At 32.2% G+C, this 20,714-nt stretch overlaps 2 protein-coding genes and 1 pseudogene across 4 annotated transcripts in view; 1 reads left to right on the top strand and 2 right to left on the bottom strand.

The window, feature by feature from the left end:
- Positions 1-13,155, bottom strand: part of Ack (activated Cdc42 kinase) — an 83,135-nt gene extending 69,980 nt beyond the window's left edge. For 2 of the 3 annotated variants that reach the window (XR_016139658.1, XM_089078595.1), the window contains exon 1: positions 12,693-13,151. The gene's annotated coding sequence lies outside the window, so the exon portion shown is untranslated. Of the gene's footprint in view, positions 1-12,692 lie in introns of all 3 variants that reach the window. The other variant, XM_089078594.1, reaches the window with a different exon arrangement.
- LOC148936292 (uncharacterized) lies at positions 559-7,303 on the bottom strand. Its single transcript, XM_089078606.1, has 2 exons — positions 2,701-7,303; positions 559-2,274 (listed from the first exon to the last, which is right to left on the bottom strand). Exons 1-2 carry the CDS (start codon positions 3,976-3,978, stop codon positions 559-561), a joined length of 2,994 nt encoding a protein of 997 aa, XP_088934732.1. The 5' UTR covers positions 3,979-7,303.
- Positions 13,156-19,742: 6,587 nt separating the features above from the next.
- LOC148936293 (uncharacterized) lies at positions 19,743-20,491 on the top strand (annotated as a pseudogene).
- The last annotated feature ends 223 nt before the right edge of the window (positions 20,492-20,714 follow it).

Consider the following 20,714-nt stretch of genomic DNA (forward strand, 5'->3'; position numbering starts at 1 on the left):
GTCTATCATTTTTGCTCCCCACTAGCTCTAATTGATCTTTTAATTGTTCCGGTAGCATGTTATTCACAACCTTAAAGATAAACGTACACACATTATAATATAGCCTCTGTCTTATGGACATAAACTGCAGCGTTTGCAGCATATGTTCCACCTTGGTATATTTATTACACTGCAGTATGACTCTCATAGCTCGGTTTTGCGCTTTTTGCAATTTGCTTAACTGCGTTTCACCCATGTCAATCAACAACGTCGCACAATACTCAAAATGAGGAGCTATAATTGTCTTGTATACCGTGCATCTGGTGTAAGCCGATACAGAACTACCTATTCTATTGAGAAAACTCGTTTTTTTCCCTATTTTCTTTAGCATATAATCACAGTGGTCGTTGAATCGAAGTCTATCGTCAATAATTATACCTAGATACTTCATCGTTTCCACACGCTCTATCTCAGTTCCATCCAAGCATTTCAACGTAATATTACCTCTTAGCTCTTTTCTTATACTTCTAACTATCATGTATTTCGTTTTCCCTGCATTCATTTTTAATTTATATTCATTCACTTTTCTACTATAACAAACACCGTATTCATTTTTCTTTCTAATTCTGCGCTACTTTCTCCCTCCACATATATTAAAGTATCATCCGCAAACATTTTTATCTTACATTCTTCTGGACAGACTTTGATTATATCGTTTATATAAAGTATAAATAACAAAGGTCCCAATACAGATCCCTGTGGAACTCCATATTCCGTTGCCATTAATTTTGACCATTTATTATTAAATCGCACCTGCTGTGTTCTATTCTTTAGATATGAGTTTAACCATTCAAGGACTTTTCCTCTGATTCCATATTGATATAATTTCCCTAATAATCTTTCCCTATCTATCGTTTCAAACGCTCGCTTCAGATCCATGAAAATTACCCCTACCATTCTCCTTTCACTGACTATCAGTTTCCATTCGTCAACAATAGTCTGAATCGCTGTTTCACATGAATAGTGTTTCCTAAAGCCCGATTGATGTTCAGTTATAATACTATTATTTTCCAAATACCTTTCAATTTGCTCTTTTACTACCAATTCTAACACTTTCTCAAATATAGGTAACACATTAATAGGCCTAAAATCACTCGCCTTCTTGGCTTTATCTACTTTTGGAATCGGTATTATTGTGGACGTTTTCCAACTTTCTGGACAGCAACCATCTCTCAGGGAGTTATTTATTATATCAACAAATTCCTCTTTTATTACGCAAAACGTTGCTTTTAATATATTACTAGTTATTCCCTCTTCCGTGCCTTTCTTATTTGGCAGTCCTTTAATAATTTTCTCTAAATGCTCTACCGTGATTCCCTCAAAATTTTCCATAGTTACCCTATTTTCTATAGCATAGATAATTCTTTTACCTGCGCCTGTAGACTGATCCTCTATTATAGATTTTATTATACTATTAATACTCTGTATATAATATAAGTTAAATTTATCCGCTATATTGCACCCTATTGTACTATAATCTATGTTATCTAATATTTCAAAATCTATATCTTTTATTTCTTTAGCACATACTGGCTCGCCTCTAATAATTTCTTTTAAAGTTTTCCACATAGTCGAAGGATTATCCTTATTAAAATCTATCATATTTTCATAATATTCTTTCTTTTTCGACCTGATTAGTTTTACTACTGCATTCCTATTAACTTTAAATTGCAACCAGCTTTGTTCTGTATCGGCGTACACTGCTTGCCTAAATGCCTCATCCCTTTTATCCGCAGCCTCTCTTATTACATCTGAGAACCATTTTTTCCCTTCCCATACTTTCGGAATTCTAATTTTCCTCTTCGGTGCCATTACATCTAACGCATTTACTATACTATTGACAAATTTTTCTGCTCTCTCACTCACACCCATACATACACACTGCCATCCCTGGCTTTCCTGTAATTTATTTTTTACTAACATAACAAATTCACCTTCATCAAATTCTTTGTAATTCCTAGCGCTAAACTCTCTAAATTTACTTTCAATTTTGTTCACACTCACCTCAACTTCCAGCCACGCGTGGTCCGTAATTTTGGGTTCATGAATTACTTGCACTTTTTTATTACTATTAGCAAAGATTAGATCTATAATTGTTTGACTATCTTTCGTGATTCTCGTCGGTTCGTTAACATACTGTTTCATACCCAAGCTTAACATTGCCGTTTGCAATTTCTTCGCATAAAACGAGTCCATCATAAGATCTATATTAAAATCTCCTATTATCATGCATTCACCTTTTATTACTAATTCCTCTACTATATCCTCGAAAAATCTCATGAAATCCCCGTGCGATGCGCTTGGTGAGTGATATATTACCATTATCACTCCTTTATATAATTTATCTTTCACTTCTACCGCGACACACCAACAATTCGATTCTAATTTTTGTACTAACACCGTTTCGTAAATAATATCATTCCTTACATATAGAACAACGCCTCCTGTATTTCTATTCTCAGCATTACATCTAGTCATATTATAACCAGAAACGTTCACTTCACTGTCTTCAATATCCTCGGTCAATCTGGTCTCCGATAATGCTAAGAACGCAGGATTTATTTTCTTCATAATCTGATGTTGAATCTCATCCTTATGCGCTATCAAACTCTGCGCATTTGTATACAGTATAATTTCTTCTTTCTTCTGTAGTTGCTACTTCTCCTCCCAGCCTGCTCTCCTCTTTTCTTCCTGTAACGCCCTCTTAAAAGTCGGACATTCTCGGCTGATAGCTTCATGATCATCATTTATCTTCAAATTGTATGTTCGATTTTTGAACATACAGTTCACACATTTCTTCTCTGTCGCTGTACAGACACGCGAGCTATGATTCCCCGCGCATTTGCAGCATGTTTCTTCTCTCTTACAATTTTCGGCAATATGAAAATATCCCCAGCATTTAAAACACCTTTTGACACTGATGTGATTAAATGCAGGACACTTCTTCCATCCTACATTTAGTTTTGTTTTCTGCAATATCATCTCGTGTGTCTCTTCATCTACTTCCATTATTATTGATCCTTCTTCATTTCCTCTTCTTTGATCGTTATTCTTTACTTTGACCATTCTCTTCACAATTCGCATATTTACTGTATCTATTTTATTCTGCTTCTTTATCGTATTTATAAGCTCATTATCATCTAAGTTCATCTCTTCTAAATTTATATTAATAATTTTTATTTTTGGTTTCGATTTAGACTCCGTCACTTTGTAATTCTCTCCCAGTTTAGCTTGAACTGTCTCTTTCAACTTTTTTACCTCCTCTCCAGTTTCACATCCCATGATTACTACTCCTTTGCTTCCTTTTTTTAATTTTGTTACTCCCATTGCCATATTCTTTATATCTACCTTCTCTTTTATCACTTTTTTCGTGTCTTCACTTTCCTGTTGCAATTTCGGTTTAACAATTATAAGACTCTCTTTCTTCTTTTCTTTAACCGCTTCACTGTAGCTTCTTTGTGTTCCTCCCTTTGATCCATACTCTATTCCCTGTATCATTTTCTTCAAGTTTTCCATCTCTTGTTTAACACTTCCTAATTCTTCTTGAACTACTTCTTTAATCATTATTTTAATTTCATTTTTACGCATCGCTTCATCTTTTATTTCTTTCACAGTTCTTATAATCCAGTCTATTTTTATATCAATGCTTGACCCTTTATTTCCACTGCTCGATGTTGTGAACACTCCTGTAGATCCTGTAGATCCTGTAGATGATGTCCTATCTCTCCCTGCCGGTGCCGGAGCTTTCTCACTATCAGTTAAAAATTCCTCAAATGGGCCTTTACACGGCACGTACTCTTGATTTCTGTCGATAATTTTATGTTTATTTACACATCCTGGATGGTAAAAAAGCTTTGGGCAATTTTTACATTTAACGACTCTGCTCTTAATTGCCTTCCTACATGCCGAGCATCGATACTCTGCATATTCGTCGTCCATGCTGATACTTACCGGCCAAAACCGCTAGTATCAGCATAAGCGATCAGTCACCTGTGACCCACTTTCACACGTCAGCACTATTGTGTCCACGTATAATGTCTACTGTCTTGTGAGACTTCAATGTCTCAAATAATAAATTCACTGCTCACATCCACAGATCGCCGTATCCCGGCTAGATAACTTTCATATCCATCCTCGATCTACGGCGACATAACTCGAAATACTTATTTTACGTCTTTTCCCACTATTTACGCACGAAAATTCACTATTTTGACGGAGCGATGTGACACACGTCTTCACATCGAGAGAGAGAGAGAGAGAGAGAGAGAGAGAGAGAGAGAGAGAGAGAGAGAGAGAGAGAGAGAGAAGAGAACCGCAGGAGAGAGAACAAGTAGTAGGGAGAGAGAAAGAAATAGTAGGTAAAGAGAAGATGAGAACATGGCGACGTGCGCGCGCAGACCGCGGTGGACGCGGACGCGGCAGCGGGCGCGAACGCTGTGGGCGGCGGGGCAGCGGGCCCGAATCCCCCTCTGATGTCATGTCCACGCGCCTTATCCGCAATTTGTTTATCTATTCATTTATATTACCTCCGCCTTCTGTTTTATATATTTCTTTATATCATCTTCACCTTTGTAACCACTGTCTTACCTCCAAAGAATACTCAAAGAAGAAAAATTACATGCTTATCATTATACTCGTATGCAACATTTGCGACAAAAAGACTATCCTCAAAGAAAGAGAGATTTTGCGACAATTTCCTGAGAAAAGTAGACGAAGATTGAGAATTTCCTTCTCGTATAATATTCAATAATGAATCGCTGTTCCCATGAGAAGGAATTTTAAACTCGCATAATATACATATGTGGGACGACGAGAATCCTCGAGCGACAATTCAGAAATTATCAAATTTGTTGGAAATTGAACGTCTAGGCTGGGATTATGGATACAAAAATATTGGGTCCAGTTATTCTTCTAGAAAGATTAAATAGCGTATCATATTTGGAATTTTTATAAGAAAATCTGCCGGACTTTTTGGAAGAGATACCGTTATTAAACTGAAATAAAATTATATTTCAACAGAACGGTGCTGGTCCACATAACGCCAGAATAGTCACAGATTTTTTAAATCAGCAATTTCCCGGTTGGGTGACCTAATATAGTCCGATACCTGAGGGATGGCCTGAGGGATCCTCAGACCTCAATACATTAGATTTTTTTCTTGTGGGGATACTGCAAGGAAATTATTTATAGACAGCTTCCCGAGAATGTCGAAGAATTACATGACAAACTTCACCATGCCATTTGGTCGATCGACAACGAAGTTATGGAGAAAATCCAGGAAAACTTACTGAAACGCATGAGAGTTTGTATCAGAATGGATGGCGGACATTTACGAGGGTGATTTGAAAAATCCGTGCAAAAAACGTAAAAACTATTTAATTTTTCGGGATAAATCTTTTTTATTTTTCAACGTAATCTCCTTTTAGACTTATACACTTCGTCCAACGCTGCTCCAATTTGTTGATCCCTTCCGAATAATATGATTAGTCCATGTAAAATAGGCATTCGTTTCCGCAATCACTTCCTCGTTTGAATAAAATCTCCATTTCACTAGCCATTTCTTCGCATTAGGGAATAAGTAATAGTCCGAGGGAGCCAGATCTGGAAAATAGAGGGGATATGGAACGAGTTGGAACCGTAACTCCATCAATTTTGCGACCACAACTCCGGAGGAGTGAGCTGATGCGTTGTCATGATGGAAAAGGACTTTCTTATGGTTCAACCGTTTTTCTTGCAGCTCGGTTTTCAAACGGTCTAATAACGATGAATAATATTCACCTGTAATAGTGTTACCCTTTTCCATATAGTCGATATTATTCCTTGCGAATCCCAAAAGACAGTCACCATAATCTTCCTGGCCGAAAGAATGGTCTTCGCCTTCTTTGGTGCAGATTCCCCACTGCAACTCATTATTTGGACTGTTTTTTGGTCTCAAGCGTGTAATGGTATATCCATGTTTCGTCCACAATGACGAAACGACGCCTAAAATCCTGTGGATTCCGCTAGAACAGCTACAAACATTTCTTGGAACACTTCATACTTTGGAACACTTCACACATTTCGTTTTTGATCAATTGTGAGCAATCGCGGTACTCATCTTGCAGATAACTTTTTCATACTCAAATGTTCATACAAAATATTATATACCCGTTCACTCGAGATGCCCACAGCACTAACAATCTCATGCACCTTGATTCTTCTATCATCCATTACCATATCATGGATTTTATCAATGATTTCTGGAGTAGTAGCCTCAACAGGGCGTCCAGAACGTTCAGCGTCACATGTGCTCATATGGCCACTCCGAAACAATTGAAACCATTTATAAACTGTTCTAATCAAAAGTGCAGATTCATCATAATGTTTATCAAACTTCTTTTTAGTCTCCTGGGTGATTTGTCTTTCATAAAACAATGCTTAATCAAAACACGAAATTCTCTTTCATCCATTTTTTCGAAATCACTTGACTTCTTCGATTCAGACGAACACCAAATACAGAGAAATAGATCAATCTGGCTGAAATATCATGTGTATTCTTCCAAGAGATGCTACTAGCTGAAAATAACTTCAATACACACCAGCGATGCTATCTTTCTGACTTTGCACGGACTTTTCAAACCGCCCCCGTATTGTGAAAAGAAAAGTGTTCTATAATAATTTATCTGCCCTCTTCAGGGCAACCAGATATTTTATTTTGAAGGACATTCTCTTCGAGTTCGCAAATTATTAAAAAAAAAAACCAACACATTTATGTTCGACAGGTGGATATTATCTACCGATATTACTTATCGAAATTATCTATTGTTACTTGGCATTACGAATGCTTTGAAGCGTTCCACTGTCGGTCATTAATGCGTTGCATCATGATAATAGACTTATCAATTTGATTTACATTACATTAGGTCGAGAAGTTAGATCGTTATTATCACTTGGCGAATTAATGCACTCTACACTAGAACATAATCTACCTGATTGTTGTTATTGAGCAGAGATGGGTTATGTGTGCTGTGTATATAACGCGTTTCTTGTAATAATTTTCAATCGGCGGGATAATCAATCGGTAGTAATAATAATTAATAGTAGTGCCCGATAGATTTGTTCATAAATGATTTTATCGATCAAGTGCGTGAGTAAATCCGTGAAAGTGTCGATAAAATTTATAAAAAAAGAATTTCTGACAGATTATTTGCTACAGTAATTTACAATTTAGTTCGTTTCTATTGTTCGAAAATGCATTCGACTAAAACGGGAAGGATCGCTGTATTAATGATGACAGAATGAATGAATAAAGTCTTACCGAGATATAGCGAATTTATTTAATGCTATTTGTCCTGACCATAATCCAATTTCAAAATCAACTCTTCAAAGATTGTTGGAAAACTGTTAGTCATTTCCAAAGAATCGGTAAAATTAAAGATGCGCCAAAATCCAGAAAACCCAAAGATGTTTCGAATTTATGCCAACTGACGTTATCGATATATTTTATATTCGCTTAGGACACTGTCAAGTTTACGAAAAACATTAATTCAGATATCCGATAAAATAATTACTGTTATTATTTCTTCACATACATCAATGTTCCCATCTCAAACACGCCCTCCGCCTTGGTTGACTCGACACATCCTCTGTCTTGCCTTGGTTGGCCGGACACGCATGCACACATACATACACTCCCACATACACTTCCATCCACTCAGAAACACGCGTGCACGAAATCTTATTCTCGTGTCATCGCAGAAGGTTTTCTCTATCACAAACTGTCAATATAAATATTTAAATCATCATAACTATGTGAAAAAAATCATAGAGACCTCGGCGACCTCGCGTTGTTCTCGCCTCGAAAAGCCCTTTCAAACGAGCCCTCACTCGACCACACATGCCATTTAATAGCGGATTCGATTGTAGATAAGATTTTATTATTGTATTACACTGGATTAGTGCGCACTAAACGCTGATATACATGAAATTATTCAAATGTAAAAATATATAAATTCAAACAATTTCAAAACAATTTATATAAACATTTATATAAATAATTAACAATGAATTTGTCATATTATTTAACTGAATATGAATTAGTAATTTCATTATCAAAAAAGTAATATTATGCTACATTTAAATATTTCATATGTAGTCTTTAATGTGCACTAATCCAGTATAGTGCAATGAATCGAATTCGCTATAAGATTTGTCAACCCCCTGCCCCTTACTCTACAGGAGTGTGGGATTAGGCGTTTTGAAGTTAAATAATAGATCTTATAAATCCATTGTATCTCTGTAAGTTTCAGACCTCTACCTCGATTTGTTCAAAAGTTATTTAGGTGATCCGAAATTTTTGGGCACTGTATATATATACTTCTTGTCTACCTATATACGTATCTTTTGTGTGCTCTACGTACTTACTAATATGAAACTATGAAACATTAGATACCGTATTTGTTGAATGATATACATATACATTAATCCTACAATATCTTAGCCACCCTTGCCCTAACGATTCTGTTGTCTATTTTAAATAAAACTATTGACTTTTTAACATTTATATCTTTACTTTCAACTATTGACTTTTTAACATTTATATCTTTACTTTCAAGAATGACTATAAGAATCATATTACGTAACAAAAATATAATTCTTAGAGAAATGATGATCATAAACATTCTTGAAAGTAGTAAAATCCGAAAATGAATCAATATCATAATCATACAGCTTCCTAACATACAACTGGCCCTAAAATTTTCATCTAAAACATTTTTATTTTAAACTTAAAAATTTTGAAATATTCCAATGATTAATTAAGATGAAATACCCTGTATACAAGGTGTCCCATTCTATTTTAAATTATCCACTTCCCTCATGTGTATGTTATAATATATATGTATTATAATATACATATACAGGTCTCATTTTAAAAGACCCATTGAAATATTTTTTTAGGAAAGCTTTAGAGAAAAACATTTTAAACCAAAGTTATAGGATTCAGAGGAGGGCATCCCATGGAGATTTTGCCTTTGTCACAGATGTCTTTTTCCAAGATCATTTCAAGGTCATTTTTTCAAATATTTGGAAATTACAGAGAAAAATCATTATAAAAAAAATATTTCATACTAAAATTGTAGAAGTCACATGATTATAATATTTATTTATTTGCAAATAGGATTACTACTGATATTTTTTTATAATCGTCTTTTTTTTCAATGGAATCATATTTTATTATGTAATATGATTCCTTTAGTTATTCTGGATATAAAAATATTAAGTTATCGAAAGGTCAATTTACAAGACTTTTATTTTATTCTGGTATATTCTCATTTAAAATTTAAAATATTTTATGAACTATTCATTGTTTCATACATATATTCATGCTGCACAAAATAACAAAACAAATCAATTGACATGAAGAAGATGCATGAAGTAGTTGCTTTAAAAAAAAACTATGTAATTAGCAGGTATATTTCTTAAAAAAAACATATGCTTTCCCTATTACAGTCAATTTATTTTATGTATATGCATGCGTGTATGTTGCAGATATACAAGGTATCTCAGTTTAAAAGATCCAGTAAAATATCTTTTTAAAAAAGCATTTTAGGGAAAAACATTTTAAATAAAATATAAAATATCTCGTAAACTATTAATTTTTTGGTAAATGTATCTTTAATACTTTTAAGCTAATACTTTTCAGCACAGAATAATGAGATGAATCAATTGGTGTAAAAAAAAAAATACTTAGTTGCTGTTTAAAAAAAAATGGAGATTTGCAATAATGTATCTTTTTTGGAAAACAATTATGTATTTTCTTTACACTAATTGATTCATCTCATTATTCTGTGCATAAAAGTAGATACAGTTTAAGATACAGTTGCCAAAAAATTAATAGTTTACAGAGGTATTTCATATTTTATGTCAAATTGCATGTCAAATTCAAGCTTCATAACTCAGAAAGTACTTACTAAAAACATTTACTAAAAAATATTTTATTATGTTTTGCAGAGCTCTTGAGGAAAGAATATGTAATAAAAAATGGATGTTTCTATCAACAGAATAAAAGTTGATCTTGAAATGACCTTGAAAAAGGACATCTGTGACAAAGGCAAAGTCTTCATGGGATGCCTTCCTCTGAATCCTATAACTTTGGTTTAAAATGTTTTTCTTTAAAGCTTTCCTAAAAAAATAATAATTTCAATGGGTTTTTTAAAATGAGACCTGTGTATGTATATTATAACACATATATATTATAACATACGCACATATGAGAGAAGTGGATAATTAAAAGTAAAGATTACATAAATATTTATTAAATTAATTATTAAATTAATTAAATAATGAATTAATTTATCAAGCAATATAAACTTTTCTTGTATATTTTTTCCTATTTTCGAAAAGCTTCGAAATGTTTTGTAGTGACATTGTACAACAATAAACAGAGCTGGTAAAAAATTTCGATATATCATCATATATAGAATATGTTCAAATAAAAATGTATAATTGCATCTAATTATATATACTCATATATTGATACATATATTTATATAATCGCATATGCCACTTCATATATAAGTATATCAATATAATTTAAATACAATATTCTGTATAATTATATTTTATTGTATTTAGTTATAACTATATATAGAAAATTTTTTACTGAACAAGTATCAAACATATCAGATTTAACAAATTGGATGTATTACAGATTGATTGTGTCATCAATATCTTGATAAATAAATGATCAGATATAAATAATTGTATCTTAAAAATGTTTTATAAAAGATAATTTTCAAATGTCTTACCAGAAAGTTTTAAAAACATTCTTTAGAATATCTTGGTAAAATCTTAGAAATCGATTGCGTCTTGATCTTGAAATAAGATGAAAATTATAAAAGTAAAGAAATTTACTAAAATAATTTATTAGAGTATATATTAAAATCTAAAGTTTCTACACTTTATAATTTCTATCTTGTTTCTACTAAGATATATATACAAGCTCCTAAAGATATCTCTTATAAGACATATCTCAGAAGCATATTGTTTGGGGACATTTCTATATATAAAACATATTTTGATATATATTTATTATAATTTTTTATTATTACCAATTGTAATAACTTTATGAATTTATATTTATTTATGTTTATCAATTTTTATATACACCTATTTTTTATATAATATTGTTATAGTTAAATATTTTATATTTTTTATATTTAATGGCCCAAGTCCAGTCCATTCCATTTTTAATAACTTTTTATATCAACAGTAAGTAAATTTTCTTTTCATAAATGTTATCTGATCTTGCACATTTTTGGCTTTTAATCCTTTTCTAATTTTTTAGTACATACAAGTTAGTTTAGTTTGATTAAAAACATCTGAAGATGTAAAAAAACATGATTTTATAAAAGAATGCTTTGAAAGTTTTGATATTATTTGATGTCACAATCTCATATGTCTAGCAATAAATTATCTTTTTTCTGTTTTAAATTATCCTCTTTCTGTTTTAAGACTACAAATAAAGAATTTGTCAAAAAACTAGCCAAAAGATTACAGAAGACAGTGACAAAAAATAAAATAAATCTAAAAATTTTTTTACTTCTGTGTCATTGCTTTTCAAAATGATTTTTATTAATATTTTTATTATTTACATAAACTTTTTTTATGGTTATTACATTTTGTTATTTTTGTTAACATTTTATAATTGTAATGTATACTATAAACTTATTAGATTAACATTACTTTAATGCATTTTTTATTTCTAAACTTTTGTATATATCAAAATGTTGGAAAAAATAGTAGCATAATAAAATTCAGTCATAACTGTATAATTAAGAATGTTTGATATTTGTGTGATTACCAGAGCACTGTCTACTTTATATGCAAGAATTATATAAATATATGGATATTAATGAGATGATTCTTGGTATTAGATATGAAATAATAGAAGGACAAATGAGAATCAGCGCTGTTTGCAGTGCGAAATTTACATTCCTTATTACAAGTTGAAAAATATGACATACGTTTCAACTCTAGTTTGAGTCCTCAGTGTATACAAAAATGAAAAATAAAATAAAAATATAAAAATAAGGATAAGATGCCATGTTCATCCGACATGCTCACTAACGTTGATTTCGTTGATCCGAATTATGATCATCCTTAAAGAGATAGAGCAGTCTTTAAGGGTTGTCGATTATCAAACACAGCTCACACATACTGAATAAAGCACGCGCAGGAGTGCAGCATGGTTCGTACCAAGCAGCACACCAACAATGCGTCTGTATGCCTCGAGTTCAAGGCAGTGAGTAAATATATGGACATTTTTATATGTTAATACAATTATTTTTTTTTACATACATATTTTAACATATTTAAACTTTTTTGAGCTAAAAATAAAGCAAAAAATATAAAATGCTTGTTTTTAAATAATAAAGTATCTTAATGATTTTTAAATGCATTCTCTTGTCATATCCTTCTTTGTTTGTATTTCTTATAATTTCTGCAAAATATACTTAATGAAATAGATGAATGTCAAGACAAAATGAGTCAATAAGACAGATGAATCTTAGACAAATAATAAGACAAATTGATTTTCAAGCAAATATTTCTAGATAGTTTATTTTTTGCTTAATTTTTTATAGAAATTTTAACACATGCAAGATAACACTAACCCAGATTTTTATCTTCCTTTGTTTGGAAAACTTGACGCAGGATCACTCAAAGAGAAAAATGTCAGCACTTCTGATAAAACTTTTCATGGGATATTTCCCAGAATATCATCTGTTTTAGAGCATTCAAGAACATTGGCCGTTAGTTCCATTAGAATTCCCAATAAAAAACACTTTCACTTGACAATTTTATAATGCAAGACACAGTTCTTTAATTAACGCGTATTAACCTAAAAACAATCTTAGAAAAACCGATATTTGCACGCACCTTTATCATTCCAACAAAACTATAAAATTAAAAATTCATTGATTCTGATTCGTAAATATCGATCCTTTTGTATACAGATAACGCATAGCAAAATTAAAAAAGGAAGAGAAACGAAATGTTTAAAATCTATAAGAATTTCATTATGCAGAATAGTACATACGACCATTAAGTTTGAGACACAATGAAAAGGTACATACAGGAAATAGGAACAGGGGGTCAATCATGTAACTTTTCCCCTAGGGCGGAAATGTAAAAAGTTGAAAAGTTTCACGTGAACTTACGATCATGTACGATTTTGCGGGATCATGTAACTCTCTCAAACGTGAAAATATGAAATTTTTCACGTGAATTTTTTCGCCATGTACTTTGATAGCGGAAAGGCGGAAATCTAGGGAATTAATAAATATGCTTCGGAATTAGAGAAGATTAGAGCTGCGTTAGGATTAAGCGTACGTAGTACATATACAATTGGTTATTAAAAGATGTATATATAATACTGTACCAATAAAATAATTTTCATTAGCTAAAATCTATGAAACTATGTTTCATGATTTCACTTTCCACGTATCCAAGCTATATACATAATCGCTGTACGTGAAAAGTTTTACGTGAAATATCAAGATGTGAAAAATGAAAAGTAAAAAGTGAAAAATGAAAAGTGAAAAATTTTACGTAAAGTTACATGCTTGACCCCCAGAGAATAGCAACAGGCAACAGATTTCGACCAATCAGAAATATCTCAGAGATATTCTTTACAGTTTCTGATTAGTCGAAATCTGTTGCCTGTTGTTATTCCCTATTTCTGTTTCCTGTATTTTTTCATTGGCTGGTTCAGCAGAAAAAGCAACTTTAGAATATATTCCGAATGGTGATAGTTTAGCTTATTTCTTTTTCTAAATGTTGGCTACCATGTAACTAAACTGAGAAGTGTTCCGAACCCATATATTATATATACCCATCATAAGGCCGGCTGCACACAGGACGCGGCAAAGCGGCAACGCGACAATGCGGTAGCCAATGTAACGTCCGCAGAAAATTAAAACTTGTGGACAACTTTTATCATTTTACGGTTTTATCATTTTATATATATATATATATATATATATATATATATATATATATAGCTATAGCTATACAGCTTGGACGCAGACGTGGCAGTCGTTACCAAATCGTCAGAGAATGCAGTCATTATCTCAAATCGCTGAATCTTATAATTATAAAGGAAAAGTAAAAGGAAAGGAAAAGGAAATTACTAGAATTCTAATACCTTAATAACTTACTTCTAACAATTTAAGGTAATCATTGTTTCTAATATTATTTGATTTGCTTATATTATTCTATTTGATTTTCTCATATTATATTATTCGATTTGCTTATATTATACTACTATTTGATTTGCTTATATTATATTACTGATTCTCTTATATATTATTTAATTTGCTTATATTATATTATTCGAACTGCTTATATTGTTATTGATTTCCTTGTCGTTTTAATATCATTACATATATTCAGAGATATACATAAATTTCAGAGATAACTTTGAATTTAATTATCATATTTACATCGTATCTCATTATTATTAATATTTGATATTTTTATATTGGTTGAGTTGTATATCATTCATATTATTACCACATCTACGTCAATCTATGTTCAATGTCACTATCTTTGTTTATATATATATATTAATATTCTTGAATCGTACATCTTTGAATTTACACATTATTTCTTTGTCCTTATTTTTATTTAATATTTTCTGATTTGCATTTCCATTTCATATAATTAAGTTTATACCACCCTCATCTTTTGCATCAAATATTCACGTATATGTGAACCTGTATCAGATATTATGACATTATTTTATTCATCATATTATTCATTATTATGTAAGAACGCAAGTGCTAAAAACCAAATTTACCGCGAAATCTCGGGAGAGTCAAACGACAAGAGGGACAATCTTCTAACTCTAGTCGTAGCAATCGATATCTTATTATCAGATTGCGAGATGGCAAAGGGAAAAAGGCACATTCAATCACACACACCTCTTCTTCTTTATTACTTCTTTATTTCATGATGAACGGACGACTCACTCTTTTTCGTACCCCTGTTACTCTCTCTTCTTCGCCTTTTTTTAATCAATCGCAATACATCACGTGGTCTTTCAACCAATAGGCATTAATATCAAAATATGCCGCATTGCGCGCTACTGCGCGGGAAAAATAAAAGATTTAAACTTGCTGACGCCCCTGAGGGCCTTCCTTACAATTATTAGGTGTACAAAAAAGTTCTGAGCTTTTTTTTGTAAAATTCAATCTTTATTCAAAAACAAACAAAAAAATATTAATCAGCGAAATATTCCTCGTTTGCATCAACGACCTTTTGCCACCTTTCGGGTAGCTTGCGAATTCCTTGACGATAGAAGCTCACCGACTTCGAAGCGATAAAGTCATCAATGCATTTTCGTATCTCTTCAAATCTCACGAAATGTATATCAGCCAAATGATGCTGCAGTGACCAGAATAGGTAGTAATCGGAAGGCGCCATGTCTGGGCTATATGTCGCGTGCGGGAGAAGTTCCCAGCCTAACGCAAAGATATGATCCTGAGTCGCTTTCGCAACATATGATCGATCATTGTCATGAAGCAAGATCTTTACGACGTCCTTGGCCAGTAAATGGCCTCTTTTCTTCTAACGCATCGCTCAAATTGGTCAATTGTTGTTGGTAGCAGTCTGCCGTGATTGTTTCATCCGGTTGTAACAACTCGTAATACAACACACCTTTCCAATCCCACCAGATACAGAGCAAAACCTTCTTGGCATGGATATTGGGCTTTGGCGTCGATGTCAAAGATTGATCAGGGTCAACCCATGATTTTCTACGTTTAGAGTTATCATAAAGAATCCACTTTTCATTGCCTGTAATGATTTTGTGCAGAAAATCTTTTTTCCGGAACTTTGAAAGCAAAGTGAGTGCAGTGTCACGCCGACGATTTTTGTTGTCTTCGAACAATTCATGCGGAACCCATCTGCCTTCCTTCTGAACCTTTCCCATCGTATGTAAACGTACGGAAATGGTTTGCTGCATAACGCCAAGCTGTTCTGCAAGCTCCTTTTCAGTTTGCGCAGAGTTTATATCCAGTGCTTGCAATTCGTCCGTTTCAATCTTTTGAGGGTGTTCAGCACGCGGTTCATCTTCAAGATTGAAATCTCCTTGGCGAAATTTTTGATACCATCTTTTATGTATGACTTTCATGTAGTATGACTTACAGCGTTCTCTCCATATGCAGCACAAATCATTGCAGTGGTTTTAGCAGCATTTTTCTTCAGATGAAACGCGAAGTGGATGGAAAATCGAATATACTCTTTTGTTATTGCCATCGTGAACACTACTGATTTTTGAGGTTATGTGCAAACGCCAAATCGTATGGCATTTTAGAAGGCCAAATGTCAACGCTTTAAAACCGCAAAAGGGCGGGAAGATATATAAAATTTAAATTATTATTTCGGTTGTATGAAATCTAAAGCTCAGAACTTTTTTATACACCTAATATAATTCACGATATAATTCTCATTAATATGTAAGAATTAGACGACTGTAAGGTCATGAAAGAGGTTCGGAATATAAACAGCTAACAGAGAGGAGCCGTCGTGGTCATGTAGACTAAGTGTCAGATTATTAAACGAGGGATCCCGAGTTCAAATCCAGTCGGTCTCCGTTTATTTTTCCGAATCTAATTAATATCTTTCAAATACGTTATTATTATTTCGTTATTATTATCATTTCCTCATTATTTCAATGTAACTATTTATTCGTATTACATTTAATATTTTACGATAATCCAAGAAATCATTTCTTTTTATTTGTCATATTAAATAACCTTGAATCATAATTTCACAACCAATTACACCAACAATCATAACTTTACAATACAATATCATATTCCGATTATTATATTAACGAAACACTATTTCCCCGCGATTTCCATTCGGTCGCGGGTTCCAATCTGGAATTATAGTTTGTAATCGTATCCAATATCATTAAACGTAAATACACTAGATATCCCTTTCCTAAATCCCATTTACTGTTCTACGCCATCTCGGGACGTAACACTAATTATCGACTGTTTTCTAATATGTAACGCTGTCGCGTTGCAGCGTGTCGCTTTGCCGCTTTGTCGCGTCCTGTGTGCAGCCGACCTCCGAATTCATCATAACCTGCAAAGATGTTTCATTTGAAAATTCAAAACTGTAGTAATAAAATATATAATTTTATAGTAACAAAAAATATTTATGATTTAGCTTATAATGGTAAATATTATAATAATATTATTGTTGTAACAAAATTTTTGTCATTATTAATATTTTCAGAATTTTCACGCAGAAAAGTTTTTGATTAAGCAGAAACAAAAATATCCTGAATTAAGTCTTGAATTTTCAAATAAAACTTCTTCATCTTCGACATCTTTGCAGTTATGATGAATTCGGAACACTTCTCGGTTTAGTTACATAACAACCAACATCTAGAAAAAAAAAGTTAAACTATCACCGTTCGAATATATTTTTGGGCTACGTTCGGGAACACCATCCGAGTGACTTCGAGGATTGTTTTATCCTTGTTGTTCATTGAATGTTAAACAAGAATAAAATAATACACGGAGTCACTCGGGTGGTGTTCCCGAACATAATCTTGCAACTGTTGTAAAATTATTTAATATGATTGGTTTATACATTTAAGTCCATAAGAAATTATGAACAAAAATCAATTACTACGTTTACACGGCAACGTTAAGGTTGTATCAGACTACGCGTTGCCAGTAAGTCCCGATCTACAATAGGTGATTTAAGTCTTAAGCCATAAGAAATGGAAATAGTCGAAGAATAGAAGAATAATCAACTTTGATTGGTCAATTTCTTAAGGCTTAAGGCTTAAATTATTTATTATAGACCGGGACTGACGGTTGCCGGTTGACGATTCTATTTCAACCAATTATAATGTAGCAGGTCCTGGTTACGAGTAATGTGATTAGCTTGAAATAAAATCGTCAACTGGTAACCATAAGTCTATAATGAGTGCTTTCCATTTAGTAACTCAAGTCGACACTAGTGATATCATCATTTGTGCTTTCCATTTGATTTGTCGCTATGTGTCATTGATTCAAGTCGACTTTTGTTAACTTTTGTTAACTGCTTTTGCGAAGAGTTAAGATGTGTGACATTCAGTTTTACCAATATCAAAAAACAAAACTTACCATATTTATTTAATCATATACGTATATATTTTGTTATATTGATAGTAAGAAATGAGATTAATAACTCAAAATTAAGAGATATGATTCATGTCAACGCTATTTCTTTTATATATACAGATTTATACGGATTTTTTTATACGGTAATAATTACACGTAAGTAAAATGATCAATCTTACTTCAATAAGTTATAAATTGATAATCTAAAGTAATTTCACTTTTGCATATTAGATTATACAATAAATAAAACTGGAAATATGTTGACTAATAATTTTGTTGATTCTGAATATATACCGATAATCAGATGTAAACATTTTACAAGAAAGAAATACAAATAAACAAAGAGAAATTGATTTAATTTTTTATGAAGAATTTCAATGGAAAGACAAATTGGAACAAACAAGTTATTTTTGCATGTTTATCTGAATGAAGCTCATGATATTGTTTGAAGTTGATAATATCAAGAAAAATAAAAAGTTTTGGCAATCAATTGCAGAAGATCTGAATAGATTAATTTAATAAAGATTTGTTTATTTGAAGTTTCAGTAAATATTTTATTATATTTATTAATATTTATTAATCTAATCTATAAATATATTTTTATAATTAAATTAATCTGATTTAATATATTTTTATAGTTATCAGATGATTAAGTGAGATGGAGATTTAGTGTATTAAAAAAATTTTATAACAAAAAAAAAGATCATAATCGTACAAGTGGAAATGCTCCGAAGATTTTTGATGATTACGACAAAAGATTACATGAAATTTTAGATCATAAAAGCGTTACCAGTGAAAGCAGTGAAAATTTAGTTTTTAGTTTTTTAAATTTAGTTTTTAATGCGCCAATATTAGTGAATACTCAAAATATAACAACTAATATAGAATACGTAAAAGAATCAAGTAATGTCCAAGAAAATACTAAGACAGAAGAACATAGTACAGAAAATACTAGAACAGAAATGAGAATAGTACAAAAAAAAAGACATGGAACAGGATCAACAAAAAACAGGATCAACAAACATCTCGAACAAAATTAGAATTAGAGAAACAATAGTTAACATCTTCAGTTTATTAAAAAAAAATATGAAGATAAAGAAGAATATGAGGAAAATGAAAATAAAAGAAAAATAGAAGAACTTGCATTAAAAAAAGGAAAATTAGCTTTTAAGGGGAAAGTCTGCCTAAAAATTTCAAAAAATTCGATTTTTGGGTTTTAACATTTTCTTAAAGTATAACATCTTAAAAATATTTTTTGAAAATTTCAAGTTAATCTGAATAAAATTGACAAAGTTATAGGCGTTTGTGCTGCGCTCCCAAAGGACTGGCCTCTGACTGCTCGCAGGCTCAAAACAGATAGATGCGGCAGTTGCAAGGCGCTCTCTTTTGTGAGATCCTCTTTTGTATTGTGTGAAGATTTTATACTTGTATTAGTAAATACAAAGGCTGTAGGCTTGTATTAGTGAAAATAGTCAATATCCCAGACAACGGTTATAACTTTTAAAACGTAGGCAGTTCGTTAAATAAACTATTAAATTAACTGTTTCTTATGGATTGACTATTCGTCGACATTGCAATTCCATTGAAGAAATGAAAAAAGCAATTTGGACTACATATGGTCACTACAGTTCATCTGATGCAAATCCGAAACATGATAAGTGACCCATCTGGAATTATTTCGTGGTGTAGCTGGCAATGTGCCTTTGCGAACAGCGAGCTTGGTTCATTTAAACATGATTATAATACTCTTCCTACAAATGTATTAGAAGCAATAAAACCCATCTCATGAAGATCTCAGTTGCGACACTTTATTGAAAAGATGTATCGGAGGATTCATTCAAAATAACAATGAGAGTTTCAATCAATTTATTTAGAAAATAAGCCCAAAAATTTATTATAGTGGATCACATGGTGTAGAATTTGCAGCTTACATTGCAATTTACATTTTTAATGAAGGAACTTCTTCATTATTAAAAATATTGCAAGAGATGCGAGTGAATTGCGGGCCAAACCCATATTTATATGCAGCGTACATCCAAGTTCAGCATCATGCATGGACTTCCAATAGCTGAGCGACCCCGTCGACTTCCATCAGAAAAATTCAAAATAGCTAAGGCCGAATTTGAAATGATGATCCAGGAAGGCACGTGTCAACCATTATCGGGCCCATGGACATTTTTCCTTCATATGGTGCCTAAAAAGAACAGCGGATGAAGAATATGCGATGACTACCGTCGCCTTAATGCGTAACGTCTTGGATAAGTATCCACTGCGTCATGTTCATGACTTCTCATATGCATTGCATGATTGTAAAGTATTTACAAAGTTTGACCTCATTCGTGCCTTTCAGGTTTTCTTTGCCAAGGAAGATAGATCAAAAACCGCAGTCATCACATTCGGGCTTTTTGAATGTTATGTTATGTTAATGCAGCCCAGTTATTTCAAAGGTTAATTGATACTGCTCTTCATGGATTAAACTTTTGTCATCCATATATTGATAACATTCTT

The sequence above is a fragment of the Pogonomyrmex barbatus genome, unplaced genomic scaffold (assembly GCF_055798465.1).
Source record: "Pogonomyrmex barbatus isolate J1 unplaced genomic scaffold, ASM5579846v1 scaffold24, whole genome shotgun sequence".
In the NCBI taxonomy this organism is placed as follows: Eukaryota; Metazoa; Arthropoda; class Insecta; order Hymenoptera; family Formicidae; genus Pogonomyrmex; species Pogonomyrmex barbatus.